Source organism: Lotus japonicus, chromosome 5 (genome assembly GCF_012489685.1).
Source record: "Lotus japonicus ecotype B-129 chromosome 5, LjGifu_v1.2".
Classification (NCBI taxonomy): domain Eukaryota; kingdom Viridiplantae; phylum Streptophyta; class Magnoliopsida; order Fabales; family Fabaceae; genus Lotus; species Lotus japonicus.
The window spans coordinates 10,584,551-10,611,796 of NC_080045.1; the positions used below are offsets into that span (position 1 = coordinate 10,584,551).

Genomic DNA, 27,246 nt, shown 5'->3' on the forward strand with positions numbered 1-27,246 from the left:
TCCCTTCGTTGCATCAATGAAGCGAGCAACACTATCACGTAAAAAATTACGTACTCTATATATTGAACATTTAGCATGTTAAAATTACCAATCAAGACATTAAGTTGGACAATTAAGGATGAAGAATTTGATGCTTCAGATGGAGAAAGGAAAGCACGAGCGCTCTTACCACTCCCAGTCAGCTTACTATCATGTGACATCAAATACCTAAACATGCTATAATTTTCTTTCATTAAAATTGAATTTCTGTACAAAACAAAAATGGTGAATGTTAGAAGTCCCACATTGGCTAGAGATAAGGCCAATCAAGTGTTTATAAGGGTTGTGCAAACCTCAACTCTTGAGCTAGCTTTTGTGGTTGAGTATAGGCCTCCCAATTTCTAATAGTGAACAACTATTCATGATTGAAGCATCTACATATTAACAAGCTCAATCTGAGCAAAAAATGATACGCATCTACACTATTTTCACACATTCAAGGATCCCTTTCCCCTTGGTAAATCTGAAGTGGAATATACTTGAGCTGCATTTACCAGATTGCTCAAAGGGACAATGATACAATTTAATCTGGGTGGGGGGAAAATGAAGTTGCAAATGTTTGGATGTAACTCAATCCTGGGATGTAGCAGAATATTCAAAAAGAATGCGTTTGGATGGAGCAGATTGTAAGAGCACCCGCAAACGACTTGTAAGAAGATAGCTCAAGGTCCACTGCATTGCCATCTCGGATTCCTTCATTTGCCGCACGACTGTGGCCTGAAAGAAACAATCACCTTAGATAATTATAAGATATTAAAAAAAGAATAAAGGTAGAAAATGCAGTTTAACGTAGGCCAAGGTTCTCAGTTAAAACCACAGAAAGGATTTGGTATTTCACTGTATAATATAAGTTTTTTTTTTTATGTATTTCAAGAGAGAATCTTGTTCAAGCTGGAAACATCCACATCATACTGGGGCTTGGGTTTTTTCCATTCACAATACTCAAACTCGGACCATGCTTAAAGGGGAATCAGGCATGTGCCACCTGAACCAACTATCGGTTGATGCTTCTATATGATGTAGGAATATAGCAACAACTACGTGTGTTTGTATTTACGTTCAAGTTGGCAAAAACACATTCACTCACAAGAGACATGAATTGGCCAACAGTACATTCAAGCTGCCTTGAAATGTGCACTGGCAACTTCAGAATGTTGGCTTAATGAATAGCAAACATCTACCCAATAAAATCATCAAAACGAAACCCACTGGCAATAAAATAAAAGTGACAGACCAAGCACCACAAGATTATTTCAAGGGAATATTTATGAAAAATATAAAAGATAAAAAAGGATTTGGCGTAGGAATACTAGTGAATGAGATATTTATCCAGTTAACAATTGTTCAAACAGAGTTTGATGAGGAACTGCTTACTATTCTTAAACTAGGAAAACTTTTACCTACAAAACCTTTTTTTTTGTGCATTATCTATTGCTTTCATTATAAAGCAATACTATGGGTATTCTTTTTGCTATATTGATAGAGATTTAATATTTTCATGGCAACGTAAATTAACAGTATCATAGGTCTCGGGAAGAAAGTTCTGAAAATTTAACTACTTATATTATACTTACCTGAAGTCGTTTCCCAAGCTGGACTTCAACTTCTGTACCAAACGATATATTACTAGCTAGAGACTTGAGAGGATCTGCCGTAGGATCAACAGAAACCAAACTAGGAATCTGAGGTGCATACACGACTCTCCACCTTGCGTGGCCAATCTCTCCCTTCCCTTCTATTCGTGGCATCAACTTTTCAAGAGTTGCAGTTGCAAGTTTTTCAAATGCAAGTTGCCCATTGCCTTCCAAAATGGATTCAGCCAACTGACTCTCAAATCTTCTGGCAGCCTGCATTGATAAAAAAAAAAAATATTAATAGGACCACTCTGCTCAAACATCATATCATAGAAGCCACTTTCACTTTACCTCAGCAGGTGAAAGGGCATCCTGTTCCACATAACATTGTTAGTTAGTTAGTAGTTTGGATTAGTCAAGTTCGGTTAGTTAAGGGAGTTAGTTATTGAGAGCATTATAAATAAGAGTTTAGTGAGAGTAGGGTATCCTTGGGACCATATGGGACTTGGGAGAGAGTGGAGCATCTCGAATGCTCTACACCAGTGTACATTCTCTCTAATTGCTATTTAAGACAGGTTCATCTTGCATAATAGTACTCTTTCTCTTTACATTCTTGGCTGATTCTATGAGTGACTTACTTTTATTACTAATGTGTTCAGGTACACTTACACAGACAATGCTCATTTTTAAGCAAGCCTTAACCACCTGTAACTAACTTCATAACCAACTCAGCAAGTCATAACTTACTACAGCTGGTAGCAATAACTCTGAAGTACTCTATAAGAATAATATCGTATACAGTAGGGTGTATTTTAATTTATATACTCCAATACTACCCTTAAATGAGCTCGCAGCGCAGGGCAGTAAATCAAGGAGGCAGAGTGATTTTTTCAGAGTATTCACTACTTGAAGATCTGCTCTGCTCATAGATGTTGAACAGTCCGTGCTGTTACTGTTACTGTTTGGTCCGTCAAAAGCATGACCGGATTGTGGGCAAGTAACACAGCACTGAGGCTGTCTCAGAAGACGGACTGTGGACAATATTCATGATGGAAACGTGGGATCGCCACTCCATGACGTCCTTCATTGACATTGTGGGGTGGGTTGGATTTCACGACCCGGTTCAACAAACCCTAATTTTTCAGGCTCTTAAGATTTCTGTTATAAACAGCTAAGCAATAGTAACTGTTTCTAACTACTCTCTGTATAAAAGCCTCACTTAAGTGGCTTATTGTAATAAGAATTCATTTCACACAAATTCTGAGTTTCACTCAATCATTTATCTGTCTCTTTCAATCATTCTAGTTTTCTAACATATGGGAGTGAATAAAGCCATTGAACGCTAGGTCCTTCATATTTTGCATTGATGGTTAAAAGCTTGAGGCTCAATAGTCAGTATAAAATATAAATAATTTCATCAGTTTCCCCCACCACGATTTTTTTTGTTAAATAGTCAAATTAATCAAAATTACCACTGGACTTTTAGGCTTTTTATTTGTTCTTGTTTAAAAGTAACAGCATAGAGTTCAGTTGAAGACAGGTCTAAAATAGTTAGCTTTGGAGATCAAACAAGATAACAATGTTTTACCTCAGTAGGCGAAAGGGCATCCTGTTCCACAGAACGAGTTGAGGTCACTACAAGTTTGTCCTGCCAATTGCTAGCTCTACCTTGAATTCTAAATTGCCACTCAGATCCAACCAAAACCAAATCTAGCATTGGATCTAGTCCATACTCAGGCTCAAATTTTGCAATATTCAAATGCTCTCGTTTTAACCGAACCTGCATTTGAAATGGATTGTACCAAAATAAACAATGGGTTAAGACTTGAGAAATTTATGAGACAAACCAAAATGAAACTAGCTTAGAAGAAACCACAGGATACAATTTAAAAAAGTAACAGAGTAAAACATTACACAAACCTGGGTTGCAACTAAATCAACTTCACCATTTTCAAATGCCAGTATGCCTCTAGGTTTTATCCATTTGGGATGGGCAAGACCATTCAACTCAAGCTCTCCACTCACAGCAAAATTAAGGATCAAAGGATAAACTATCTTCAACTCTGGTCCAAGCACAAGCTTCAAATCACTAAGGCAGATTTCTAGATCTGGTTTAATCTGCACATCCTCTGTCTGCTTTTCAACCTGAGTTGCATTATTAACTGCCACAGTTGTTTTCAAGGAAGAGATCATAATATGCACTAACAGCCAATGTGATAAATACAACATAATTAACTAAAGTAAAATATATAAACATAAGCAAAAGTAGAAGATCAAGAAATCAAATAATTGATCCTAGCATCTCGTAAGGTTAATGATGAACTATTGAGCATGCTAAAAATCGCATAAAATATTCTTACTGTGAGATGCTATCCTTTCACATGATTCAGCACTTATATATTCTTTTTATGAAGGTTAATCTCCAAGTCACACTTTGATTTACATTAGATTGAGCATTCTCAGTAAACCCACGCCTAAGCCACAAATTACCACGGTGTATCAAAGGAAGAACGTGGATGTTGATCATATTCGATTCTTGGATTATGGTGATACCTCTTAACGAGTGCTAAAATAGCTTTTGTTCATTTTTAATTAACTATGGCTGCCATGAAACATCAGCCTCTATATCAGTTGTACATTATAAATGCCTTCCTACATGGTGACTAGAAGGAGGAGATTTATCAGGAGCTATCACAGGGTTTTGTTGCACAAGTGGAGTCAAGTTTTGTTTGCAAATTGCCCAAATCTTTAGATGGTCTAAAACAGTTACCTCATAATTTAAAGAGATTATTAGCTGCCAAAACTTATCTACAAAATGCTTGTAGTTTATTTATTCTTTTTGACATGTCATTGGTTTATATTCAGAGCTTTTCAAGTGTGTGTGTGTGTGTGTGTGTGTGTGTGTGTGTGTGTGTGTGTATAAGTGCGACCATGCTTCCATCACAGGCCACAACGGTATTTGAATTAGTAATTCATTATAAACAGGATTCCACTGTTGATAACATTGTTTTCATTAAATTGTAAGGGGGTCCATTTTGATTGTAGAGCATTTAGCATCTAATCATAAGAAAAAAGAGATCGCAGGCTAAACTGATACACATGTAAAGTAATACCAGAGCCAGAGGATTGAGAATTTGTGGCCCTTGAAGAAGCAGATTCTGAGCTGAAAAATCGTGAAACATATCTTGATGCAAACATTTTACTAATGCCACCAGCAGGAAGCACTGATTGATTTGATGGGAATCTATTAGAAGCATGAGCACCACCTCGATCGTGTGGCAAATATGCTTCTCCGTGACTTAGTTTGATATTCCCAGATATGTTTGGTTGCAATATCGAACCAGTTATTTGCAACTGAGAATCAACCTGACCACTGACAAGTAGAAAAAAAAATTAAAAGGAATCAGGTGTGGGGAAAGAGTACACTTCCAGAAATCCATGACATTTATGGTTTGAAGGTCAAATCAGCCGCTTTATATCCATATCTATGTCAAGACTAAGAAACCCTCTAGTGAAGTTAAGAGAGAAACCTTAATATCTTTTGGGCCCGTACTTCCAAAACTTCACACTTCAATTCAATCTTGTCATCAGGGGCTGCTTCACTAGTTCTGAGTGGTAGGTTCCCTTTCACAAGGAGCTTTCCTTTTCTGCTTACCCTACTTTCTAGTGATGTGATGGACAACCTGTTTGATTTCACATGAACAGTTCCCCCAAAGTTGGTTAGTGGCTTTCGGAGCACTGGTGAAGAAATAGATGCCCGGTGGAAAGATGCGTGTCCATTAAGTACCGGTTGATCAACTGTGCCTCTGACCTATCAAGAAAGCCATGTGACAAGACTTAGAGAAGTATTCAAATATGTGAGAAACATTACATTGATTTCACTAACCTCAAGCATGACATCAGCATTGCCCTGAAGCCAATTGGCATGAGGAGATAAGGCTGTTACCAATGTCATTCCCCCATCTTTTATGTCAGCATCAATCCTGACCTCTCCAACATCTAAAATTTGCCAATTTAAACCTTTAAGACTTTCTGCTAATTGAGTATTCCAACTTTCTTCATTTCTATCTCTAGAAACTTTTTTATCACTTGCATCATCAGCAGTCCCTCTATTCTTCTCCTTCACCCAATCAGGTACCCAGGTAGTTCGACTCGTATCCAATTCTGCATCTTCTTGTAAGGTGTTATTTTGCACAAAAGCAACAGGAATGCTACCTTGAATGAGTACATGGCCATTTTGGATTATAGGTTCAAGTTTTGCATTGAATAGAAATCGACTGGTTGAGGTTAGAGAAGCAACAACTTCTGCTCGCCCAAGATCAATACCACCAATGGCACCATCCAAGAGCCTTACTTGCACATCACATTCTGGTTTTGCTAAACTTCCTCTGAGATCTCCTTCCATATGCAATATACCCTTAATGGGCGCTAACAATTGCCGCAGAGAATGAACAATATCTGTTGCGGTAGATTCAATGACCTGAACTACAGTGGGGACCAGACTGATGGGAAAATTTAAGACAGCAAAGTGGAGGTTTGTTTTAGGTCCTAACAATGTTCCATCTGCATGGATGGTCGCATTATCCTTCTGGATAAAAATCTTCTCCAGGTGCAACCCATCATCATTACTGTAAGCACCCACTGCCACCACACGCTGAGTTTTGTAGTCTCCCCACTCCCAGTCCTCCCCATGAAAGTCAAATTCTGCCTGAAATGAAAAAAAAAAAAAACTCGATATTAAAAAATAGACTATTAATGGAACTCTGAACAATTAAAAACCTGAAAAACTTTTACCAGGGTGTCCCCGTTTCCTCCACCGCTAGCATCAAGAGATCCACGCCAGTGACCTTTCAGTTCAGATAAACCAGGCAGCGTTACATCTTCAAGAACAACATCATCTGATGGAGCATGAAGCCCTCTCATTTTCTGCAAGTGTATATCATTAACAATATGAAAGAGATCCAAGTTCAAAAAATGTTGTAATGAATGAACAGGTGGATCAGCTATTGGATCCTAGCCCAAGATCTGGAAAGTATATTTTAGAAGGAAGATACAGGGATAGACAATGTGAGTGTTGCCGACAAGGATTAGGTAGTTAAGAGAAGAAGAACCATAAGGGGACTGAAGGAAGGTTTGATGTGGTACGTGGGTAGCACTGGAGGTAAGGATTCACACACAAGGATCGGGAAAGAGAACATTTTCTCGGAGGATTCTAGGCTCCGGTTTTCTTTTCTTCTACCATTCTAATAGCTTTCTGAGTGCCCTTTGAATTTCATGAAATTCCCTTTTATTCAGAATTATATTTCCAGGTATCAATCATAATACATTTTATTCAGCTAATTAATATTATCATTTTAATAATTGCAAATGCAATTCATATTATGAGCAAAACTTGAGGTATCATGGATTGCATCTTTCGAAAGGAAAATAAGATGTATTGGTCCTCTGACAATACCTCAAGCAGTTGTTGAAGGCTTTCAGTATATAATCCCACTGAGTGTAAACTTTGAACGAAGAAATCCTGCATACAAACGGTGTAGAAACATTGAAAATCAGTTTTTCTTAAGAAAAGAAAATTGTTACACAGGATGAACTACAAGATTTTGGTAAAGAATGCAATTAGAAAAAAGAGCAGTAGATAATTTTTTACTTATTCTCTACAATTGCAAAAAAAAGCTGTCCAGCTTTTAAAAGTTTATCAGATACCAATTTTCATGCATATATAGCAGACAATTCCAGACAAATGTTGTTAACTTATATCATCAAAAGATTCAAACATAACTTAGAAATAAAATATAAAACTACACATGTGTTTTCACCAGATAGCTTAAGCTTTGGGATAATTATTCCATGACAATGTATTGGAATAAAAACAACAAAACTATTCAACTTTGCGCCAGGACTCCTAATAGAAGACATTTTTCTGCTGCCATAGCCTTCATTTTTTGTGCCCACCCAGAGTCAGCCTATGCGGCAAGCACCGCTAGAAAATGATACATGTGCCTCCATGCGGCAAGCACAGATCAACTTGCTGGTATGTGCAAGTCACATTCCTTGGTGTATGTTAAGTCACATGAACGCTCAAGCAAATCTTCGTACTCTTGTAGTACTAAAGACTCGAGGCTTCCTCTCTCACAGTATTTTATTTTCTATTTTATATTTAAAATAAATTAAATAAAGGAAAAACTAACTAATCATGAGAGAGGTGTCATTGTTTCAACAAAGGGAGCAGCTACTTTTATAGACCCTTATCGGCCGAAGATATGGTAAAAATAGTCCTTAAAAAGGGTATAGTTATCCTCACCCTTGAGATGGCTTTAGGGGTAGAGTTAGGCTCTACCCAAATTCTAAGATGGTATCAGATCATATCCTATTGGGTCACCCAAGTGTCCAGTCCTGTAAACTTCATGATCCACATATCCAGCCCTTGGCGTGAGGAGGAGTGCTAAGGTCCCAAAATGACTAGAAATATTGCCAAAATAGTCCTTATAAATGGCAGAGTAATTTTTACCTCTGAGCTAGCCTTCGAGGTAGCACTAAGCCTAGCCTGAATTCTAAGACCTACTAATGGAGTATTATAGAATTTTCCCCAAGACTCTGTTGACCTCGCTGATGTTCCCATCCTACTTCCTGGCATATCATACACCTGTTCCATTGATTAGATGCACCATCGTTCACCTCTCGGCATTGGCCGTCATTGAGAACATGATCCTCTTGTTTCTTTTCAGTATAACCTTGTCAGATGAAACTTACAAAGCGCAACTTGCACAGTCTAAACCTCTAACCACCAACAATCTTCTAGTACTGCACACTACTTAGGAAAAAAATACATGCACAGGTCTCATTATATATGACCCTTAAGGGTCTTCTAAAGTTAAACCACGTTGAAGGTAATGCATCTAAGAAGGTACTAAATCTTAGGCTGTAGAACTATATGATTCCTAAGATTAGCCGAACTGGATTTTTCTTTTTTCCTATGTCCAAGAAAGTTGCGACAACCTTTTCCAGTCCTTTTCTACGAAGCAAGTTTTCACCACCCGCTATGAGTCAAATACATTCATATTGCTACCAAACAGGTTTACACACTATAGACTGTTACAAGACACTGGCGTGTTAGAAGACAACTGGCGCAGAATTTATAAGATTAGGTCATATCTAAAGAGATAATGTCAAGGTGAAAGCAATGATGCTGGCAGCTGAACACATCACCACATGCAGATGAAATGCAGGAGGAGACGCACAAGGGCATTTGAAGGGACCTTAGGGGCAGGCTCTTTGTTACCAGCTAGGAAGGTAGTTGGAAAAGTAACTGACAGTGCAGGAGGCAGTTATCTTCTGGAAAGTGACAATTGAGGGAAGCCAACAAATTAGGCTGAAAGTAAAGCTGTACAGAGCCAAAAATAAAAATACCAGCAGGCAGTGGATCCACAGGATATTCACAGTTTAGGTTTCCTCTCTTTAGGCTCTGGATTATATGTTGAGAAAAAAGAGAGACATGTGAACCATATTTCCCAACAGCATCACAAACTCGATATTTATTTAATCAATATCATAAGTACAAATATATAATTTTCCTACTTACTATATTCACACAATACAATGAACCTAATCATTCTATCTTATACTAAACATAATGATACATATTTTTAACAGTTGAAAAGATGAATCATCAGCATTAGCAAGAAATCCTAATCAACTTGACTACATTATGATGAATAATTATAAATATTAAATAATTATAAATCCAAAGACTAATGGTAAGACCTTAGATCTTGAATGAACAGCAGGATCCATGCTTCTGGAAAGAAGCCTTGCAAGAGGAAGCATCTCAGCAACGTCGGCTTTACAAACTTCAAGTTTCATTCTCCACCTGCCCATTGAGGAAATAGCACTGCCAATATGCCCAGACATTAGCCTTTTCATAAGGCCACCTCCTTCTTTTTCAACAGGATTACGATCTCGGGTGCCTGGCAAAATGTATTCACCTTGAAGTTCATAGCAACTGTAGTTTTGTTGCAACACAGTTTTTTCAATAGTGATCTGAAGAATAAAGCATAAATTGTCAGTGTTACACAAAAATATCATTAAAAGCTCCAAAACATTGATTTCATTAAGCACTGACAATCACACATACACACATACGTTGTTGAGAAATATTATCTTTTGTTTCCAATTTAATTTTTAGATAGATTCGTTAAGCTGTATTTTAAATTTGATACAAGAAAGCATTAATAGGCATTAGTCTGTACATTATGCAAATACAGAGTACATGATTATTATTCCAAAATAGTATTCAGAAGGATCGTGCACATGAAGACACGTGTGGGAATTTCCAGCAGTGGCGCTTTTGGGAAGGGCCAATCTGGAGTGCACAATTATAGGGACATCACGGGCCTAGTCCGAGCAACTTTTAGTAGCGAGTGAGGGTGGTTGGGTTGTGAAAGCATCGGAGAAGAGGAATTGTGCAATGAAGGTACTAAATACACGATGGCACTTAATGCTAGCCACAACGCAGGGGGCTAGGGTTTCAGAATGGCCTTTGTGGCCTCACTGAAGACGGCAAGGTTCTGACACTGAAGCATAGCCCTCCAGATCTGGGTCTCTAATGTAAATTTTAAAACAGAGAAAAGACTTTTATCTTGGTATAGTAAAAGTACGATGGCTTGTTACAATATATGGGCTATGGGAATAAATCTGTACAGGTCAAATCTGTACAAGTTACATAAAACTATGAAATCGAATACACTAATTATGGTAATTATATCACACAACAATTATCATTACTTGGTTAGGTAAGGAATAGGTAGGGTCTGTCAGGAGAATAGAAAGATAGTAAACAAAGAGGTTTAGGGTAAGTCTCATATAGGAGCAAGAAACAGAATTAGCTGCCAGGTTAAGTATAGAAGCAAATTTTGAGCCATACCAAAAGGAATGTATGACCTAATATGGTTGGAGATTGTATTGGATGATCTAAACAATTATGTAGCTACTGTGTGACAAGAAACCAGCCTTTAGAATTACACATAATCCGACAAAGCCTACTGTGATAGACTAGCACATCATCAAAGAAAAAATAAACAGCAATAAGACCATTACAACTAAGATTCACTAAGCTCATTGGTAATAGTTGGTAAATGTATTGATGAGAAGACTTCCCACAAAGCTGTTCTGAAATCTTACAAAAATATTGCATATCCATTCACCGCTATGAGAAGTATTGACAATTATATATATAGACACACACACACACACTGCACCTTCGATATTCATAATCAACTCTAGTCATACTATTTAATTCCCAGGATACCAATAAGTAAACTGACATGTAATTCAAATTCAGGTTCAAAAAAATATGACGGTCTTATGCACTCACAACATCTCCACTCCACCTAGCTGCAACATCTAGGGCTTCACCAAGCACACCACTGAATTTTGGCCGAAGTACAGATAGGACACCTTGTCCTCTTCTTTTGTGAAGATTAAGTTGGAATTCTGCCTGGAAGCAAAGAAGCAACCAGTTCAAAAACACCATACAATGGAAACATGATATGACCATTAAATAATGCCTTACACAAGTTATCATTCAAGCAGGACTGAAGAGAATAAAGGTGGGACAAAGACCAGACAAAGCAATGAAGTTGATTAAAATGTCAAATTTGAACATTAATGTATGTTATGTTGGAGATATTAAATTTTGGGACTTCTATCAATTAAACTCTTGCAATAGTTGGTTCCTAATATGGCATTACAGCCACTGAATTGTCTATATATCCAGCCTTAATGGCTTTTTCATGAAATGGCAGTTAGAGATATTAATTCATAATTATTATTCCCTTTCTCCAAATAGCTTAAGATTTTAGAAATGTACTAGACACTTCAGTAAAATTAGGAGAAACCGAGAGGCAATATTAGATTTAATTCGTGTGTCTAAACTAAACAACAAAGGTCAATAATATAATAGGCACCATAAAGGCACAATACATCATGATTTTGGATAAATTTTCCACTTTTGCAATGTGTTTTAGATGGTACAGCAAAGAACAAGGACAATAGGGAAATATGAATTCAAATAGGCCAATATGTCTTACTCTCTGTATTGTCCCCCGAAGAGAAGCAAGCTCCAATTCATCAAGTGGAAAATGCCGCACCTGCAAGGAAAACCGACATAAGCCTGGAGAAAGAAAATAATGGTTTTTAATACCAATCTTTTGCCTAATACAAAAATGACCTAAACTATGCAAGCAGAGAAACAAACAGGTCTAGATTCATATACTGGACCAAAAATTTAAATACAGTTACCTCCAAGTTAGCAGAATGAAATGGTTGAAAACAAATGTTAGCCCTCAATTGCCCTTTCTGTAGGGAAATGGACAACAGTTTTCCAGTTTGCAGACCATCTTCATTACTGGGTTGCAGTGGCCCAACAAACTCCACTACAAGACTTTCATCAGGCCTACCCGAAGCATCCAGCTGTGTTCCAAGAATAATTGGAAAGTACAACAACTATAAACATTACAAACAGCCAGAGAATCTAAAATTTTCTCACAGAAGCAAGGCCAAAACTCGACAACATAACCATGCCTACCTCACAAAATAAAATTCGTTAAATGATCAATTGATTGTAGTTGGAAAGTTTGTAAATAGTGTCTAGATGCATTGTATAGTCTAACAAGAATCAGGCAATTATGGTAGTTTTAAGAAATCTATAATATTTTAAAATGAAACATTTCTTAGGAAGAGAGTTTCCAGCATCACCTTGATACGCTCAGGAGAAATTCTCAACAACCCAGACAACTGGGGTGCAAGCATCAATTGGTTCAATTTCAGACCAGAGATTGAAATCTCTCCATCAAGACTATCTGTGATTCCTTTCTCCAACATTTGCACATGCTGCCTATTCATCTCAAAATTTTGTTCACTGATACTGCCACTAGGCTTTAAAACCTTTCCCTGAAACTTGATCCTTCCAGTTGCTTTCAAATGCAAAGGCTTTGGAGAATCCATAGTATACGCAGAAACCAAACTGAAGAATTCAAACCCACGCATACGTAAATCCAACTCAACTCCATCAATTGTAAATGGAATGGCTCTTGGTGCATAAAACTCTTCATTTTTAAGATAGAAATCACCAGGATAAGATGTTTGAATCCTCGTATACAGATCAAATGCAGCTGAGGAAGAATTCACAGTAATAAAATCATGTGAGATTATGATATCTCCTCGAGCATCATTGAAAGATCCTTCTGCTATAGGTGCAGTCCACTTTATATCAAACCTTCTGCATTAAAAAAATTATACAGGAAAAATGTATTGGCTTGAAGTTTTCGTTGTGGCAAACAGCAGCAAATAGAGTTGCTAAATCTTAGTCAATGAAAACTAATTATCAAAAATTGAAAGAGGTCCGCCTTACGGTTTTAGAAGAGATCCTGAAAGTTTCGTTTCTCCATTTAATACCCCTAACTTGAGTGGCATCTGATGAAAATTACTTGGAATGTAACGAGGCAAGATGTTATCGATGGCCAAACTTCCAGATAAATTCACGTCTATTGCTGTCTCATCCTCCTCCCCCTGAGAACAAAATAGGTAAACAATAGTAGGTGTCGGGAACAGAAATTCTAGTGAGAAGTGGTTTCTTTTTCAAAGGGAAAGTAATAGGAATAGATATTAATACACCTAAGTTATGTTTAGCCAAATAGACGAAACCTTCTATTTTCCATATTTGTGAGTTAGAATCAGGACCTTTTCATGTGAGTATAGTGACATATGGAAGACATTTAAAGTTGATGAAGAGGATTAGGTTATCAAATCGAGATACTTATCGTGTATCGCTAGACCCTAATTCCGTGTCACGTATCGCATCGTAACTTGTATCGTAAGATACGGACACAAAAAAATTAAGTCATAAATTGAATAATATACTAATATATCATATAAATAAAGTTCAAAATAATCAAAGATCCAAGTCATAAGAAGAAAAATAGTCTCACAAAGTTCAAGTTCAACCTAAAATTCATAACTCAGAAGTCAGAACAATGAAAGTGGCAAGACAAGTTGAAGTCGTGAAACAGAGGAACAACAAAACAGGGGCAGCAGCAATCGTGAAACAGAGGAGCAGGAACAGGAAATAACTTTGTGAAACAGAGGCAAGGCAACGTGAAACAGAGAAGGTGAAAGAACTCAAAGAAGGCAAAACAGAGGCTGCGTTCACGTGAAACAGAGAAGGTGAAAGGGCTGTGTTCTGAATTCTGAAATTGAACGTGAAAGAAAGCATCACGATTTAGGGTTTTTTTATGAAATTAAATGCCCCATTCCCTAATTTCTAGGAAAAGCAAGTGAAACGACATTCTGTAACCATTTAAAAAAAAACAGAAAAAATCATTTAAAATCTCAAACCGGGTCGCAGGATCCGACTAATTTCAAGTCGTTTTGTATCGTGCGATTCAGCCAGGGATACGATTCCTACGATACGGGTGTGATACAGGTGATACAGGGCGCGATACGAACACAAAAAGATACGTTCATGGGATACGCATCGTTGGGGTTAATTCCGTATCGTATCGTGCGATACGCAGAAAATTTTGGTGGTCAAAATTCTTTTACCCCTAAAAATAGGTTCAGTGAGTGCATGTAATGGTATTTCCACATTACATGATCACGCTAATGCTTCTAAGTGTTTCCCAGCTCCCGAAAATTAAAAAAGAAATGAGCAAAGATAAATGCAAACAATGGCTTAACAATAAAGATAGGATTTCTAACAGGAAGCTTTATACCTCGGGGCATATCCATGCATTCCCAGCCCCTCGAATTTCACCACCATCTACAAGACACGCCCTAATTCCATATAAATCAGCAACCTGAAGTAGCAGAGTAAGTGTTACAATAACATAACATCACAGTTTTGCAATGTGTCACTACTTTGACCCATCCAACGATAAAATGTTGTTCTTGTCAGCAAACTTACACAGTTATCAGTGTTGAAAGTGAAATTGGCAGATACATAAGAAAATGGAACGCGATCAAATGCTGCCAGCGCACCAGCCTCCTTACTTGCAGAAACTGCTTCAGATGATACAGATGCAGCGGTGTCAATTGGTAAATAAGAGAACGTCCTAGAAACCATTCCAGTTCCTACAAAGACAGGAGCATCAAGCGGGCCTTGACAATTGAATAGAGCAGTTACTGATCCAGCTAGCTGCAATCAACATGTATAAAGAAAAAAAAAGTTCAAAACCCTACATTTTCACTCTTATTAAGTCATAAATAGCTTGGTAAAGTTGAGACTTGAGAGTGAGAATAATGAGAGACACTGAATGAATACACACAATTTATATTAAGAGACATAAATACATAATTTATAGATATCATAATAACATACAGTTAACCCTATTTACATTATTTCCAACACTTCATTTCAAACTGGAGCATAAAATCATGTGCGTCAACCTTGTTACATATATAACTAATTCTAGGACCTTTCGAAGTTATAGAATGCTTAGTCTATATATTGAAATGTTGTATCCAGTTTCAAATTATTCAGAAAAAATATTCAGGGTTTACTCAAGCTAGTTCTAGTTTGATTTAACTTTAAAGCATTAAAGTTAATGAACTTGACATAAGAAATGTACCGGAAATAAGAGCGGTCTCATCTTAAAAGTTCTCATCAAAGCATTCACTTCGACCGCTGGAACCTGGAAATTTAATCATACAAAATATTGAAGGACGGATGAATAGAACCCCAACTATCTATCAACAAATTGAAGATATGAATAAGCAAAATGGACTCATTTAAAGAATCTTGCTAACTAGACTGAGACTGTACCACATTTTCTCATTGAAGCCACAAAAGCATTATTAAGAGCATTTTTTTCCCAGAAGAACAGATTAGACCATGTTTACTTGACATAGCATGGCCCTTTCAGCTCAGTTTTCAACTGTAACATATATCTAATGTTAGATATCTTGTAATAAGTAGGATATTTTTCATTTATAAGTAGGTTCTTAGGTAACCTAATCATGTAAATAGGGAAATAGGATATTTCTATGATATTTTGAATTTATTGTGCCTTTCTGGTGCCGTATTATATTTAATGATCCAGGTTGTGTAGTTTAGACACACGGATCAAGTCTAATATTGTCTCTCGGTTTCTTCTAATTTTACATCTACAATGCAACTTAGACCCATGAAAACGTTCCTACTATCTTTCATGAATTGAATTCATGTGTGACAAAGACTCAGAATATAATATGTTATGTGTAGATTCAACCTGTCTGTGTAATATAGAAATGATAAACAGCAGACAGTCTCCCATAAAAATTAAGGAGAATTGATGAATGTAATTAAGGTGACTGATCTTACCTTATTATGATACTTGACTAGTATAAATAAGGAAGGGAATTTAAAAAAAAAAACAGGGAAATAAACAGAAAATAAATAAGAAATGACTGCATAAAATATCTCTAAACTAGATAAGAAATTTGAACAGTATGGGATATGAAGGACTTCATTTATGTTCTATAGGAAATATAAGTTTTCTAATTTCTAAACTAAAAAATATTAGAAATTTTGCAGCAAGTGGTCAAGAGTAATCACTCTTAATAATTAAATTTAAATTAATTTTCTTTAACATATACTGGGCCTATGCTGAATCCATGCTTTCAACTCAAAGGGTATGTATTAGGAGTATATCAAACAATAGCCTAAGTTTTTTACATATAGTTAACTCTTGACAACAATCACATTCGGAAAGAAAACTAGTACGAATGCAGATTACAGGAGAATTTTAAAATCACAAGAGTAAATTCTTGTGAACTTCAAAGTATGACAATCCTTGCATAGCTGATCCCAAGCCCAGGTAAAGGAGGAGGTTTGTGTTAGGGCTTTGGCAGCCAACGTAAAACTAGCCAATATGTTTAATATGGATTCAAATTATGACTTCTTCAAAGTTAGAGCAACCTAATGACCTGAATCAACTCTGAAAAATTATATGTGATCAAGCTTCTCTCTCTCTCTGCTTGTGTGTGTGTGTGTGTGTGTGTGTGTGTGTGTGTGTGTGTGAGAGAGAGAGAGAGAGAGAGAGAAGTACCTGACACATAAGATGAAACTCTCCTTCTTCAGGATTAATGCCGAAGTCTCCTGATGCTTCAAGAGGAACACTGCCAAACCAGCCATTTGCATTGTGTAAAAATATTCTTTGCCCACGAAAACATAAACTCACTGATATTTTCTGCAACATAAAAGATAGATCACAGGGGGTAAAAACCATAATTTAGTTTCACGTTCATCTACATGAACAAACACTGTTTCACGTTCTCTAATCATGCCTTTCATTAGCGGGCAAAACACAAAGATCGACTGCCATTTTATCTGTGAGAATGTTCTTCCTGGAGAAATAGTAATGTCATTTATGAATTCTAATGACCAGCTAGCAGATATTCTTACTAAGTCACTCTGATAGCCAAGGATAGTATATATTTGTCACACACTTGATTGATGCATCTTGTATTTGCAACAGCTTGGACTGTTGAGATTTCCTTATATATTAAGATTTATGTATTTATGTATTCGATTGGGTATTCATGTAGATTAAGAATCAATTGTAATCATCTCATCTTCATCTCATCTAATCCCTAAAATTAAGGAATTCAGCTTATATTGATGTATCATAATTTCAAATGGCTCATAGCTCATCTCTCAAACATTGACATTTATCAAGTTCATTTTCTTAAGTATTAGTAATACCAATTAGCAAAGATGAGTATATTTAATTTTCGAAATAGAAAGCTATCATACAAAATGAGAAGTAACAAAAGTTATTGCTAAATTCTAAAATAACAAAAAATTATAAAAAAGAACCACATCAAAAACAATTTAAAATTAAAATTTTCAATCCAAAGGTGTAAGAATGAACCCCTAAAACCCTTACATTTTTTTGGCCCCAACAAATCTTTATGGATTCCCCATCAATGCAACACACCAAACAAGAAAGGGCAATTACTCATACAAATTTTGTCACTTCCTTCCTAGCTTCCACAAATTCTTATCCAAAAAGGATGAAGAGAAAGGGTATTACTATTATTTTTAGCTTTGCAAACGCACTTAACTCATAAACACCACTTCAAATATTTCATATTTACTATTTCAGGATGGATAAGGGATAAAGGGACCTAATGTACAATAGTTAATCACTCATGTATCACCTAGCTGATATTTTTACTAAACCTCTTTCTCCTGCACGTTTTGAGGTTCTAAGGGACAAACTCAATGTGTTTGAGAAATTTCTTTCTCAACCACCTTGAGTTTGAGGGGGCCTATTAGAGTATAAGGCAGTTATGCTTTGGATAAACTCAATGTTTGTTATGAGTCTGTTATAATTAGTTGCTGTTAGTAGCTAACTCTGGTTAGCCAGCTGTCAACTCTAGTTAGTTCAGTTAGAACTATGGTTAGTCTAGATAACTTGCTTAGCAAGCTACTCTCTCAAGTATAAATACTGAGAATCACTCTTGTAACCTTTACCTTTGATTCAATGATAATTTCTATTCAGTTTTTCAGTTTCTGTTTAGGTTCTCAACAATGGTTGAGTTGCCTTTCAAAAGATACCAAGCCTAACCTTTCTCTTTTAATACGCTCAACTGCTAAAGAAGGGATACCAAATATATGGAAAATGAAACTTCAAGTGTCAAAGAGGAGAGTATAGGAAGACATACAGAAAAACATGATGGCGCATCCAATAGTTGAAAATCCAACCCTGTCACATCAAGCTGTCCATGAAAATTTGGAAAAGTTTCCCCCTTTGACATGCACAAGTGGACCTAAATATAGGGTCACAATATAATACAAAGGTGAAGTTATATATGTCAAGAAAAATTTAGGATCAAGCCAACATAACTATAACAGAGTGTCATGAAACAGAGTTAACATGCAATCTAGAAATTCCACAAACTGTATTAGAGTATTACGCAATACAATCTAGAGTATGCCGAAGCTGCTACCTCTACTTGACAGTTGGTTAGTTAGTTAGTTACTAAACCCCCTAACTGTTGCAACTGATGTATTAGAGGACAATATTCTCGGTTTTCTTTTTTCTCTGAAAGTTAATAACCTTCGCCAAAATTGAATAATATAAGTAATAAGAAAGGATCCAGGCTTGCTGTCAACTTTGCCTTGGAGAGCAAGTCTTTAATATCCTTTCCTTGATAACATAAGTAATAATGTTACTTTGAGTTTCACCCTTCTTTTTGCCTTGTCCAATCACAAGCCACTTCTGAAATCCTCCTTTGAGGCAATGTTGGAAATGGTGGGCTTTATTCATTTTATGGGAAGACATCTATCTAGCACTGTGATTCAACAGTTTAGTATGACACTGAATGAGGCTGATCACTCAGTTTTTTATAGTCACTAAGCCGCTGGGTGTATTTACTTGATTGTGTAAGTGGATGGCACTGTTATCACAGAAAATTGTCACCATAGAACCACACAAGTAAAGCAACACTTTTGACATCACTTCAAACAAAAGACCTTTCTCAGAGGAAGATGTTATGGACGTTTTAGAGGAGACAGGATGGTTAAATGTCAGCCAGTTGACATTCCTATGGATCCCAATGCCAAACTTATGCCAGCTCAAGGGGAGCCACTCCCAAATCCAGAGAAATATAAGAGATTAGTTGGGAAATTGAATTACAACACTGTCACACATCCAGATTTACATAAAGTACCATGCAACACAACCAAAAACCATTCACAAGTACCATGCTTACCAAATATACATAAAGTAAATGTGACGTTTGTTCTTTAACATCAAATGTCAGAAATACTGTTTTTAAGTTGAACAAAAAGCAATCTGCCTGAACAATCAAATACAACAGAAAAGCAAAGGAACTTTAGTTAGAGAAACACCTCGCCACTAGCCCTCCCTTTAGACCACGTAATTGGAATTTCTAAGATCCTTTCAAACAGCTGCACAGAACCCAAGCCAGACAAACTACATAAACAATCTGTCGAACTTGATGGCAAAGCAGGAAATACTGGAACTTCCAATTACTGTATACCTTACCGGGACAAAAAGATTGTCAACTTTTAAATTAGCATGCCAATTCTGCTCAAGAGTATCAACAAAAATATTAGCAGACAACCAGCCCCCATCTTCAGATATAATATCCGATCTCCAAGTATTACAATTTCCACTAAGATGCACATGTATGCGACTATAGTGATTTTGGAACTTTACATGCCCATTTACATTCTCCATCTCCCTGAAAGTAAGAGTAAAAACCGCTAATTCATCAGACCATCATTTATTGTGTAAGATTTGTGGTTTACAATAGAAAAGCATCTTTTAACTATTTACAAGCAGTAGAACTTCATCTCCCAAACAAATGTATAATCAATAATCTAAAACATTTTTATTAAAAATCATTATCTTCTCCATTTATCCCACAAAACTTAGATTAAGAACTATTCACAGAAAATATTAAAATATACTACATCAGTGAAGTGATTCCAATTAAGATACAAGACAGACATTACCAGATAAACTAGTTTACTGTACCAACATAATAAGTTAAAACAGGGAATTTTATAATGTTATGCCAAATCCAGGTAAAATATTTTACAGTAAGACTAAGAGTAAACCCAGCCACAGTTGCCATTTCAAGACTGAAAAACAGAACTAAGACATTCAGTAACATTGAGCAACTAAACACCCATTTTAATTCACCCCAAAGATACAATAAGTGACGTCACGTCGTCCTCGAACGTAAGTGAGCATCAATTAAACCCTCAAACTCAATGATGGAAAGTGAAATTGAAATTATCCTTTCTGCTTTATTGAAAAAGGAAAATTATCCTTGAAATAAGTGTTTAATCTTTTAGAAGCTGAAATCAAATTGTACCCAAGGATTCAAGAAAGAAATGTTTTTCGTATGTTAGAGTTACAGTAGCTCATAAGTCAGGTTCAAGAAGGTTTACTCCTTTAACAAACTATAAAAGAACTACACTATCATTGTACATTAAAGTATTGTACAGTTAGGGTAGTTATTGAACAGTTAGGTTAGTTATTGGTTGAAGTTTCCTAAGCTGCAAACTTCCCCTACTTTTAAATGTGGTTGTACTTGTACTCCTCAGATCAAATGAATCAAGAAAATCAGTGAAAATTTTGTTTCCTTCACTTTTAGTTTCTTCACCTGCTCTCTAGATAGATTCTTATCATGATACCAAAAGCTTGACCTAGATCCCCAACCATGGACTCAGAATTACCGCCACCACACCCGTCTGCACTGCCACATGCAATGGCTTACCCACTGCCGGTAACGGAGTTCTACTGCCGGAAAACCCTAATCTGTTGAGGTCACGACCTATGCAGAGTTTATATCTATGGCCACTATGATTCCATATCCGGCTAAGCTACTAAAGTTTCTTCTTCAAAGACAATAACCTTCTTGCATGTCATCTCTGAAATTGGACAACCAGAACTTCAACAAACTTCAACATTTTTCCCTCACTCAGTTTCATCTACCTACTCTCTAGATTCTTATCATCCTAAAACAATTCAGTCGCAAGTAACATAGTATGAGTGTATGACAGAAAATCCAACCTTATGCTGTGCTGAGAAAGTGAAATGTGAACCCTAATTACTTGATAAACATAAATGTTAAGAACTTAAGATTTTACAATAGCATATTATTAGCTCAATTTAGCATACTATTTAAAAAAGTGAACTATAATCTGTTCAATGTCCTAAAGTTTTAGAAAAGAACCTATCTACATATGTAAATATTATTGAAATCGTAAGCTGCAGGAGAAGGGTGTCCAACCACTTCATCTACTGAGTGATACCGATTCAGAATTAAATGATAAGATGGGGTCTAACCTAACTTCCCTGTCACCATATGCAAGTAGCATCACCGTTGCACCTCTGAAATGAACAGAATCCAATGTTACAGGAAGCATCTTATTAATGCCTTCAGACTGCACAAAATCAACCCCATCAACATGTTCTGCTACAAGATCTTCAACTTTCAGACCCACATCCAACTTCAACTTTTCAATGGGACCAGAAAGAAAGGAAGATATCAGCTGCTCAAAATTTCTTAAAGAGGAGGTTAAGCCAAATTTCTCAATCAAGGGCTCAAATGGAATTTTAAAATCAGCTGCCAATCGAGGCTTAGGCTTCACAAAATCAAAATCTTCAGATGTTAAACCTGGTTGGCCCCCAGAAAAATCTTCATCCTCAAAATGATTGTCTTCAACAGGAGGTACCAACTCTTCATTTTTCTCTGTACTACTATTACCATTGGCAGGTTCTGCAACTTCCTCACTGGATTGCAAATTTTCAAGTTCACTCTCTCTTGTCTGTAAAGTAGGATCAGAGACAAATTTGCCATAACCTGAATGAGCTCTGTCATTTTCATTTACCAAGGAGGGCCAGATTCTCATATCTCTAATTTGTGCAGCAATTTGGTTATCATCACTTCTATTTTCATCACCAACCGTAACAGAATTTGCATTTTTGTCAAACTCACTTTTCACCACATGCATGTCATGATTCATAAAATGAAAACATTGAGAAGGTGATGCAGGCTCTCCAAACTTTCCATTTGATTGATCATCAAAGTATGTGCGAGCTGCTGAAGCACTACGATCAAATATTCTTTTTTTCATAGCAACACCAGATGCATAGATGTCACTCCCATTAGCTTTCCTCTTAAATTTGTGTCTCTTACGCCCTGATATTACTCTGGACCAAAATCGAAGTCCAGAAACAGGAAATCTCACTCCAAATGATTTTTCCAAATAGGAATGTTTCACATCATAATCAACACCTGTGTCCATAAACCGATGATCATGCTTCCCACCATTCGTGCAGAAAAAGGGTGTGGTATCAGTTAACTCGGCTGAACAACTTTCGACCTCCTTTAAACCCTCACCTCCGGATGGACAACAACTCCGCTCAGAAACAAAGAAACCCGCCTCAGCAGCTTCCCGAGCTTCATCATCCCTTGCTCTTTCCCACCGCCCAACACCTTCCTCTCGCGCAAGCCTCCGCGTTCTAGTACGATGATCTATCCCTTCCTCAGTCGAATAGTGCCTCTCTCTGCCGCCTTCATTGAACGGTATCCCCAACCAAGTATAATCCTTCTTCTGCACAACCAAAACACTCGGATTCGACAAAACCGCATCAATCACCAACTTCCCCGTCCTCAAACTCGCGAAAGGCCTAAGACGAAGCTTAACCGTAGGAACCTCCCCACACGAAAACTCCTCCTTATGCGGCCCAAACGAGCAGGACTCCAACGTAATACTCAACGGCGAGACTCGTCGAACCTTACCAAACACAAGGTCACGCTGAATATACTCACTAATTGCTTCACAAGCAGAAGGCAGCAAATTGGTTTCAACATAACCCTTAACCTTATTCTGACCATACCACACTAACATGCAAACTCCACACAAAACAGCAGTGTAAACAGAAGCCCTTATCAAAAGAAGACCCTCTTTCCACAAAGGGGTCAAATAACTAACCAAAGCCTCTCTTGTAAAAATGGGTTCCTTTTCCTTTGCACATTTTAACCTCGACCCACTTCTCAAAATTTGGTCTTTCCTCAAGAATTCTACATTTTGGCCAGAAAAATGCGAAAACCGTAACGCTTGGCTTACCAGACGACAACGTTTTGTGCTGCAACTGCAAAAAAGACCCTTTTTTTGCAACCTTCTTTTCTGGAAATGAAAAGGGTTGTTCCTGTTGGTTTCGAAAGAAGCATGAAGCTTAGTCCCGAAAAAAGTGGAGTGGTTTTTCAGGCTCGTCATCGTTGTGCGGTGTCAAGAAACGGTGGTTTTGAAGAAGCATCGAAATGGTGAATGGAGAATTCGGAGGCGGTTGTTGTTGAATTGAAATCAGAGAAATTGAAGAGTTTGTGAGAAGAAGAAGAAGAAGAAGAAGAAGATGAAGAATGAGATTTGTGAATGTGTTGGTTTTGGGTGTGGGACTCTCTCTCTGGTTGCTTGTGAATGTTTTGGCTGTATTTCGAGGCGGGACGGATATGTCACTGTAACTCACAAATCACGGCCATGGAGGAATCCTTCATTATTTCATTTTATTTTATTGGCTAAAAAACATTTTTAGCACATGATGTTTTAAGTTTGTGCAAATTCTGCCCCTACTCTATTTTTGTCGACGTTTCTACCCTCATGTTTTCAAACAGTGCATCGTCTACCCCTCCGTCAGTCGAACTTTCTCATGAGAGGTTCCTGAGTGGATTAGAGAGATGAAGAGGAGTATATGAAATTGATGATAATCAAGGAAATGATATAAATTAAATTTGCTTGATGTATATATCAATTATGTATTTAACTGAACTGATTAAATGCATGTTTTGCTACTTACAGGTCTTGAGTTTGAATCTCCCATGCCCCCTTTTTCCAATTTCACTTGTAATTTCCACGTGGCAGGTCCAAAAAATATTTATAAAAAAAAAACCAAATCAGTTCATTCCGTTAGTTTTTTAACGTTTGACTGGCGGAGGGGTAGACAGTGCACTGTTTGAAAACATGAGGGGTAGAAACGTCGACAGAAATAGAGTAGGGGCAGAATTTGCACAAACTTGAAACATCAGGGGCCAAAAGTGCTTTTTAGCCTATTTTATTTTACCAGGCTATTTCACAAATTAAAAAAGGCTTAAATATATTTGAGGTTAATGACTTGACTAGGTAGGAGGAATTAAATTGACGGTCTTCGGGATTGCCTACACTCTCGTGAAATATGGCTGCGTTTGCATGCTTTTGGCTGGTCACAATTCAATGCTCCGGAGGTTCAGACTTGGATTCGGGTTTAGGTTCGATGATCGCACTCAACTTTATTTGTTTCCGCTTTGTGGGGTTTGTGGAGGTGGCGGAACGAGAGGGTTCTTGGAGATGCTAAGTGGACGGTGAATTTCACGTATTCTTGGATTCACAGCTGTGTGATTTTACTTATTTTCATGTTCCTCCGGACATAGTCATCCCGCTTCTATCCCGGGATGTGTTAGCTTTGTAGTTTGTCTGTTTATTTTTTCCATTCACTAAAAAAATTGAATCGTGAATAAAAATTCAAAATAGAATAAGACCATTTATTTTTTATATGATGAGATAATTAACAGGAGTATACGGAGTACTTTAATCCATATAATAGAATTAGAGGCTAAATAGTCACATGATAGATATTGAATTTGTTTAGTTTCTTTATTTACATGAATTGAAGTCTTGGTGTTGAAAGTTGTGCTCCTTGATGTTTTATGGATTCAACCAATGAAAACCAAACCATGAACACACTCCAGCCCAGTCAAGTGAGGATACTTATAATAATAAAATAACAAACTTAAGAGGCTAAGGGTTTTAATGAGATTTGGATATTTGGTAGGGAGCGAGAGACTTTATGGCGTAGGTTGTTATGTGAAAAATATGTACTGCAAAAATGCTTCGTTGTATTGGATATTGATGAGATTCGAAGCTAGGGGTGCTCGGTTGTAGCCGCTGACATCTTTAATACATATAAGGAGCCTGATATGGCAACAAGTACATTTAAAGAATGTTTGGCATGTAGAGTTGTAGACGGTAGAGGGGTAAGGTTTTGGAGGGATATTAGGGTAGGAGAAGCACCTATGCATTTGTATTTTTCACGAGTTGAGCCTTGAGAATAAACGGGACATGCATATAGCTTGTATTTTATGGTGGTTGAAGAGTTGTTGGACAAATTTCCCGTACATCGTAGATCAGTTTGTTGTAGGTTTTGAGGCAATTAGGCATCACACCCAGTGCGAAGGAGCGTGCATTGGGTTCCACACAAGGAGTATTTTTGAAATTTAATACAAATGGTGCGTCTAAGAGGAATCCGGGTGTGAGTGGAATTGTTGGTGTTTTGAGGAATTTTAATGGGCAAGTACTTGGTTATTTTGCAAAGGCGACATGATATTTGTGGGCTTTTGAAGCGGACGATGTGGCTATTTTCCATGCTCTATTGTTCTGTCATCAATTTAACATTCAAAATGTGATAATAAAAAGTGATTCTTCCTCAATAGTAGAGTGGACGTTGAATGGTGATCGAAGACCATGGAAGCTCTTGCAATAGTTTAACCACATAGATTATTTAATGCAATTAGTCAATTGTGTTAGGGCGGTTCATGTGTTTAGGGAAGGTAATGTTTTAGCAGATTATCTAGCAAATCAAGGTTGTTGTAGGGTTTTTTAACAAAAAAAAATGTTGCTGTAGGGATGATGTTATTTGGATTTCATGTGACACCACGTAAATAACTTTGTGAGAGGCTTTCTCTTTTATTGTAAAAAAAAGGATTTTAATGGGGTTGAGCTATTCCAAATGTACTTGAAATTTTTTAAATATAAGTTTCATAATATATGAGGAATATAGTGTAAGATCAAGTTTTGATCGTGTAGTACAACTCTATGTTTTGATGATTACAAGTTAACATTTGAGTATGAACAATTATGGTACTCTAACGTGTTTTTCTGAGTGTGCTATTTACAGGCTCTGACCTCAATTCAATCTCACACAAATTAGAAGCACTGTGCATAAAGAGTGACCCAAGCAATGCTTTCGCAACATCTATGTTCAGCATGAACAGTAGAAATGCTTTAGAAGATCTGAAGTTATACAAGCTCTGATATGGACTCAGTCACTAGAAGTTCTGAAGATCCAGAAGTTCTGACAACCAAGCAACTCTGAAGGTTCAGATGTTCTGACGGTGTAGAAGACTCTGAAGATCCAGAAGCTGAATAGTGGAAACTCTGATAACCAGAAGCAAGAAACTCTGAAGACCATGTACTTCCCTCTGAGTTCAGAATCAGAAGATACAACGGTCAGAGGATCTGTGCTTTCCCTCTGACTCTGATCAACCGGCTTCACAAGTTCCAACATGAAGCATTCCCCTGATCAGAAGTCTCCTAGGTTTTAAGGTCAAGTCACTATCCAAGTACAAAAGCAAATGTACTATCCTGACGACCTACCTAACGTTCTCAGCCACAGCAGAAGCTGGAATTTCCAGAACTGCCCTCCAACGGTAGCATTTCCATGCAGCGTTCAAACCCTAATCCTTGGAGTATAAATAGAGGCTGAAGTTTGAAAGATGCGGTTGGAAGAATTACACACGCGCAAGCTATATTCAAAAACCTTCAAGCATTCTTTCATCTGAATTCATTGTGTTTACTATAAGCTTTTCAGAAGCAAATCTCTTGTAAACATTCTTTGTTAAACAGTTTGTTTAGTTCCTTTAGGAGATCAAGGTTGATCGGATCCTAGAGAAGACTAAGAGAGTGAATCTTAGTGTGAGCTAAGTCAGTGTAATTGTTAGTCACTTGTAGGTTTCAAGTGCAGTTGTAACACTTTACCTGATTAGTGGATTGCCTTCATTCTAAGAAGGAAGAAATCACCTTGACGGGTGGACTGGATTAGCTTGAGGGATTTATCAAGTGAACCAGGATAAAAATCCTTGTGTGCTTTTCTATCTCTTATCTTTAGCACTTAAGTTCTCGAAAAGATTTGTCAAAATCTTTAAGGTGGAAGTTTTTATTTGAAAACGTTATTCAAACCCCCCCTTTCTACCGTTTTTCATACCTTTAATTGGTATCATAGCGCAAGTTCTGATTACC

General features: G+C 37.0%; 1 protein-coding gene across 1 annotated transcript; it reads right to left on the reverse strand.

Moving 5' to 3' along the window:
* Positions 1–204: 204 nt before the first annotated feature.
* On the reverse strand, positions 205–23,645 carry LOC130717385 (protein TIC236, chloroplastic-like). The gene is made up of 23 exons (XM_057567599.1): positions 21,479–23,645; positions 19,664–19,862; positions 19,507–19,566; positions 18,318–18,422; positions 16,697–16,837; positions 15,239–15,301; positions 14,575–14,805; positions 14,384–14,467; positions 13,024–13,181; positions 12,369–12,891; positions 11,913–12,083; positions 11,702–11,761; positions 10,987–11,109; positions 9,378–9,653; positions 7,069–7,134; positions 6,408–6,539; positions 5,500–6,321; positions 5,144–5,424; positions 4,727–4,986; positions 3,534–3,775; positions 3,202–3,393; positions 1,614–1,886; positions 205–756 (listed from the first exon to the last, which is right to left on the reverse strand). Exons 1-23 carry the CDS (start codon positions 23,413–23,415, stop codon positions 610–612), a joined length of 6,546 nt encoding a protein of 2,181 aa, XP_057423582.1. The 5' UTR covers positions 23,416–23,645; the 3' UTR covers positions 205–609.
* Between the last annotated feature and the right edge of the window lie 3,601 nt (positions 23,646–27,246).

Bases quoted from the DNA above. Each gene is read 5' to 3' on its own strand.
- LOC130717385 (XM_057567599.1), bottom strand. From the start codon at position 23,415: ATGACGAGCCTGAAAAACCACTCCACTTTTTTCGGGACTAAGCTTCAT. The intron at 7,135-9,377 runs GTCTTACCATTA...GTTTGTATGCAG, and splicing joins CTGTTCATTCAAGATCTAAG to GATTTCTTCGTTCAAAGTTT. The intron at 1,887-3,201 runs GTAAAACATTGT...TTATCAATGCAG, and splicing joins ATGCCCTTTCGCCTACTGAG to GCTGCCAGAAGATTTGAGAG.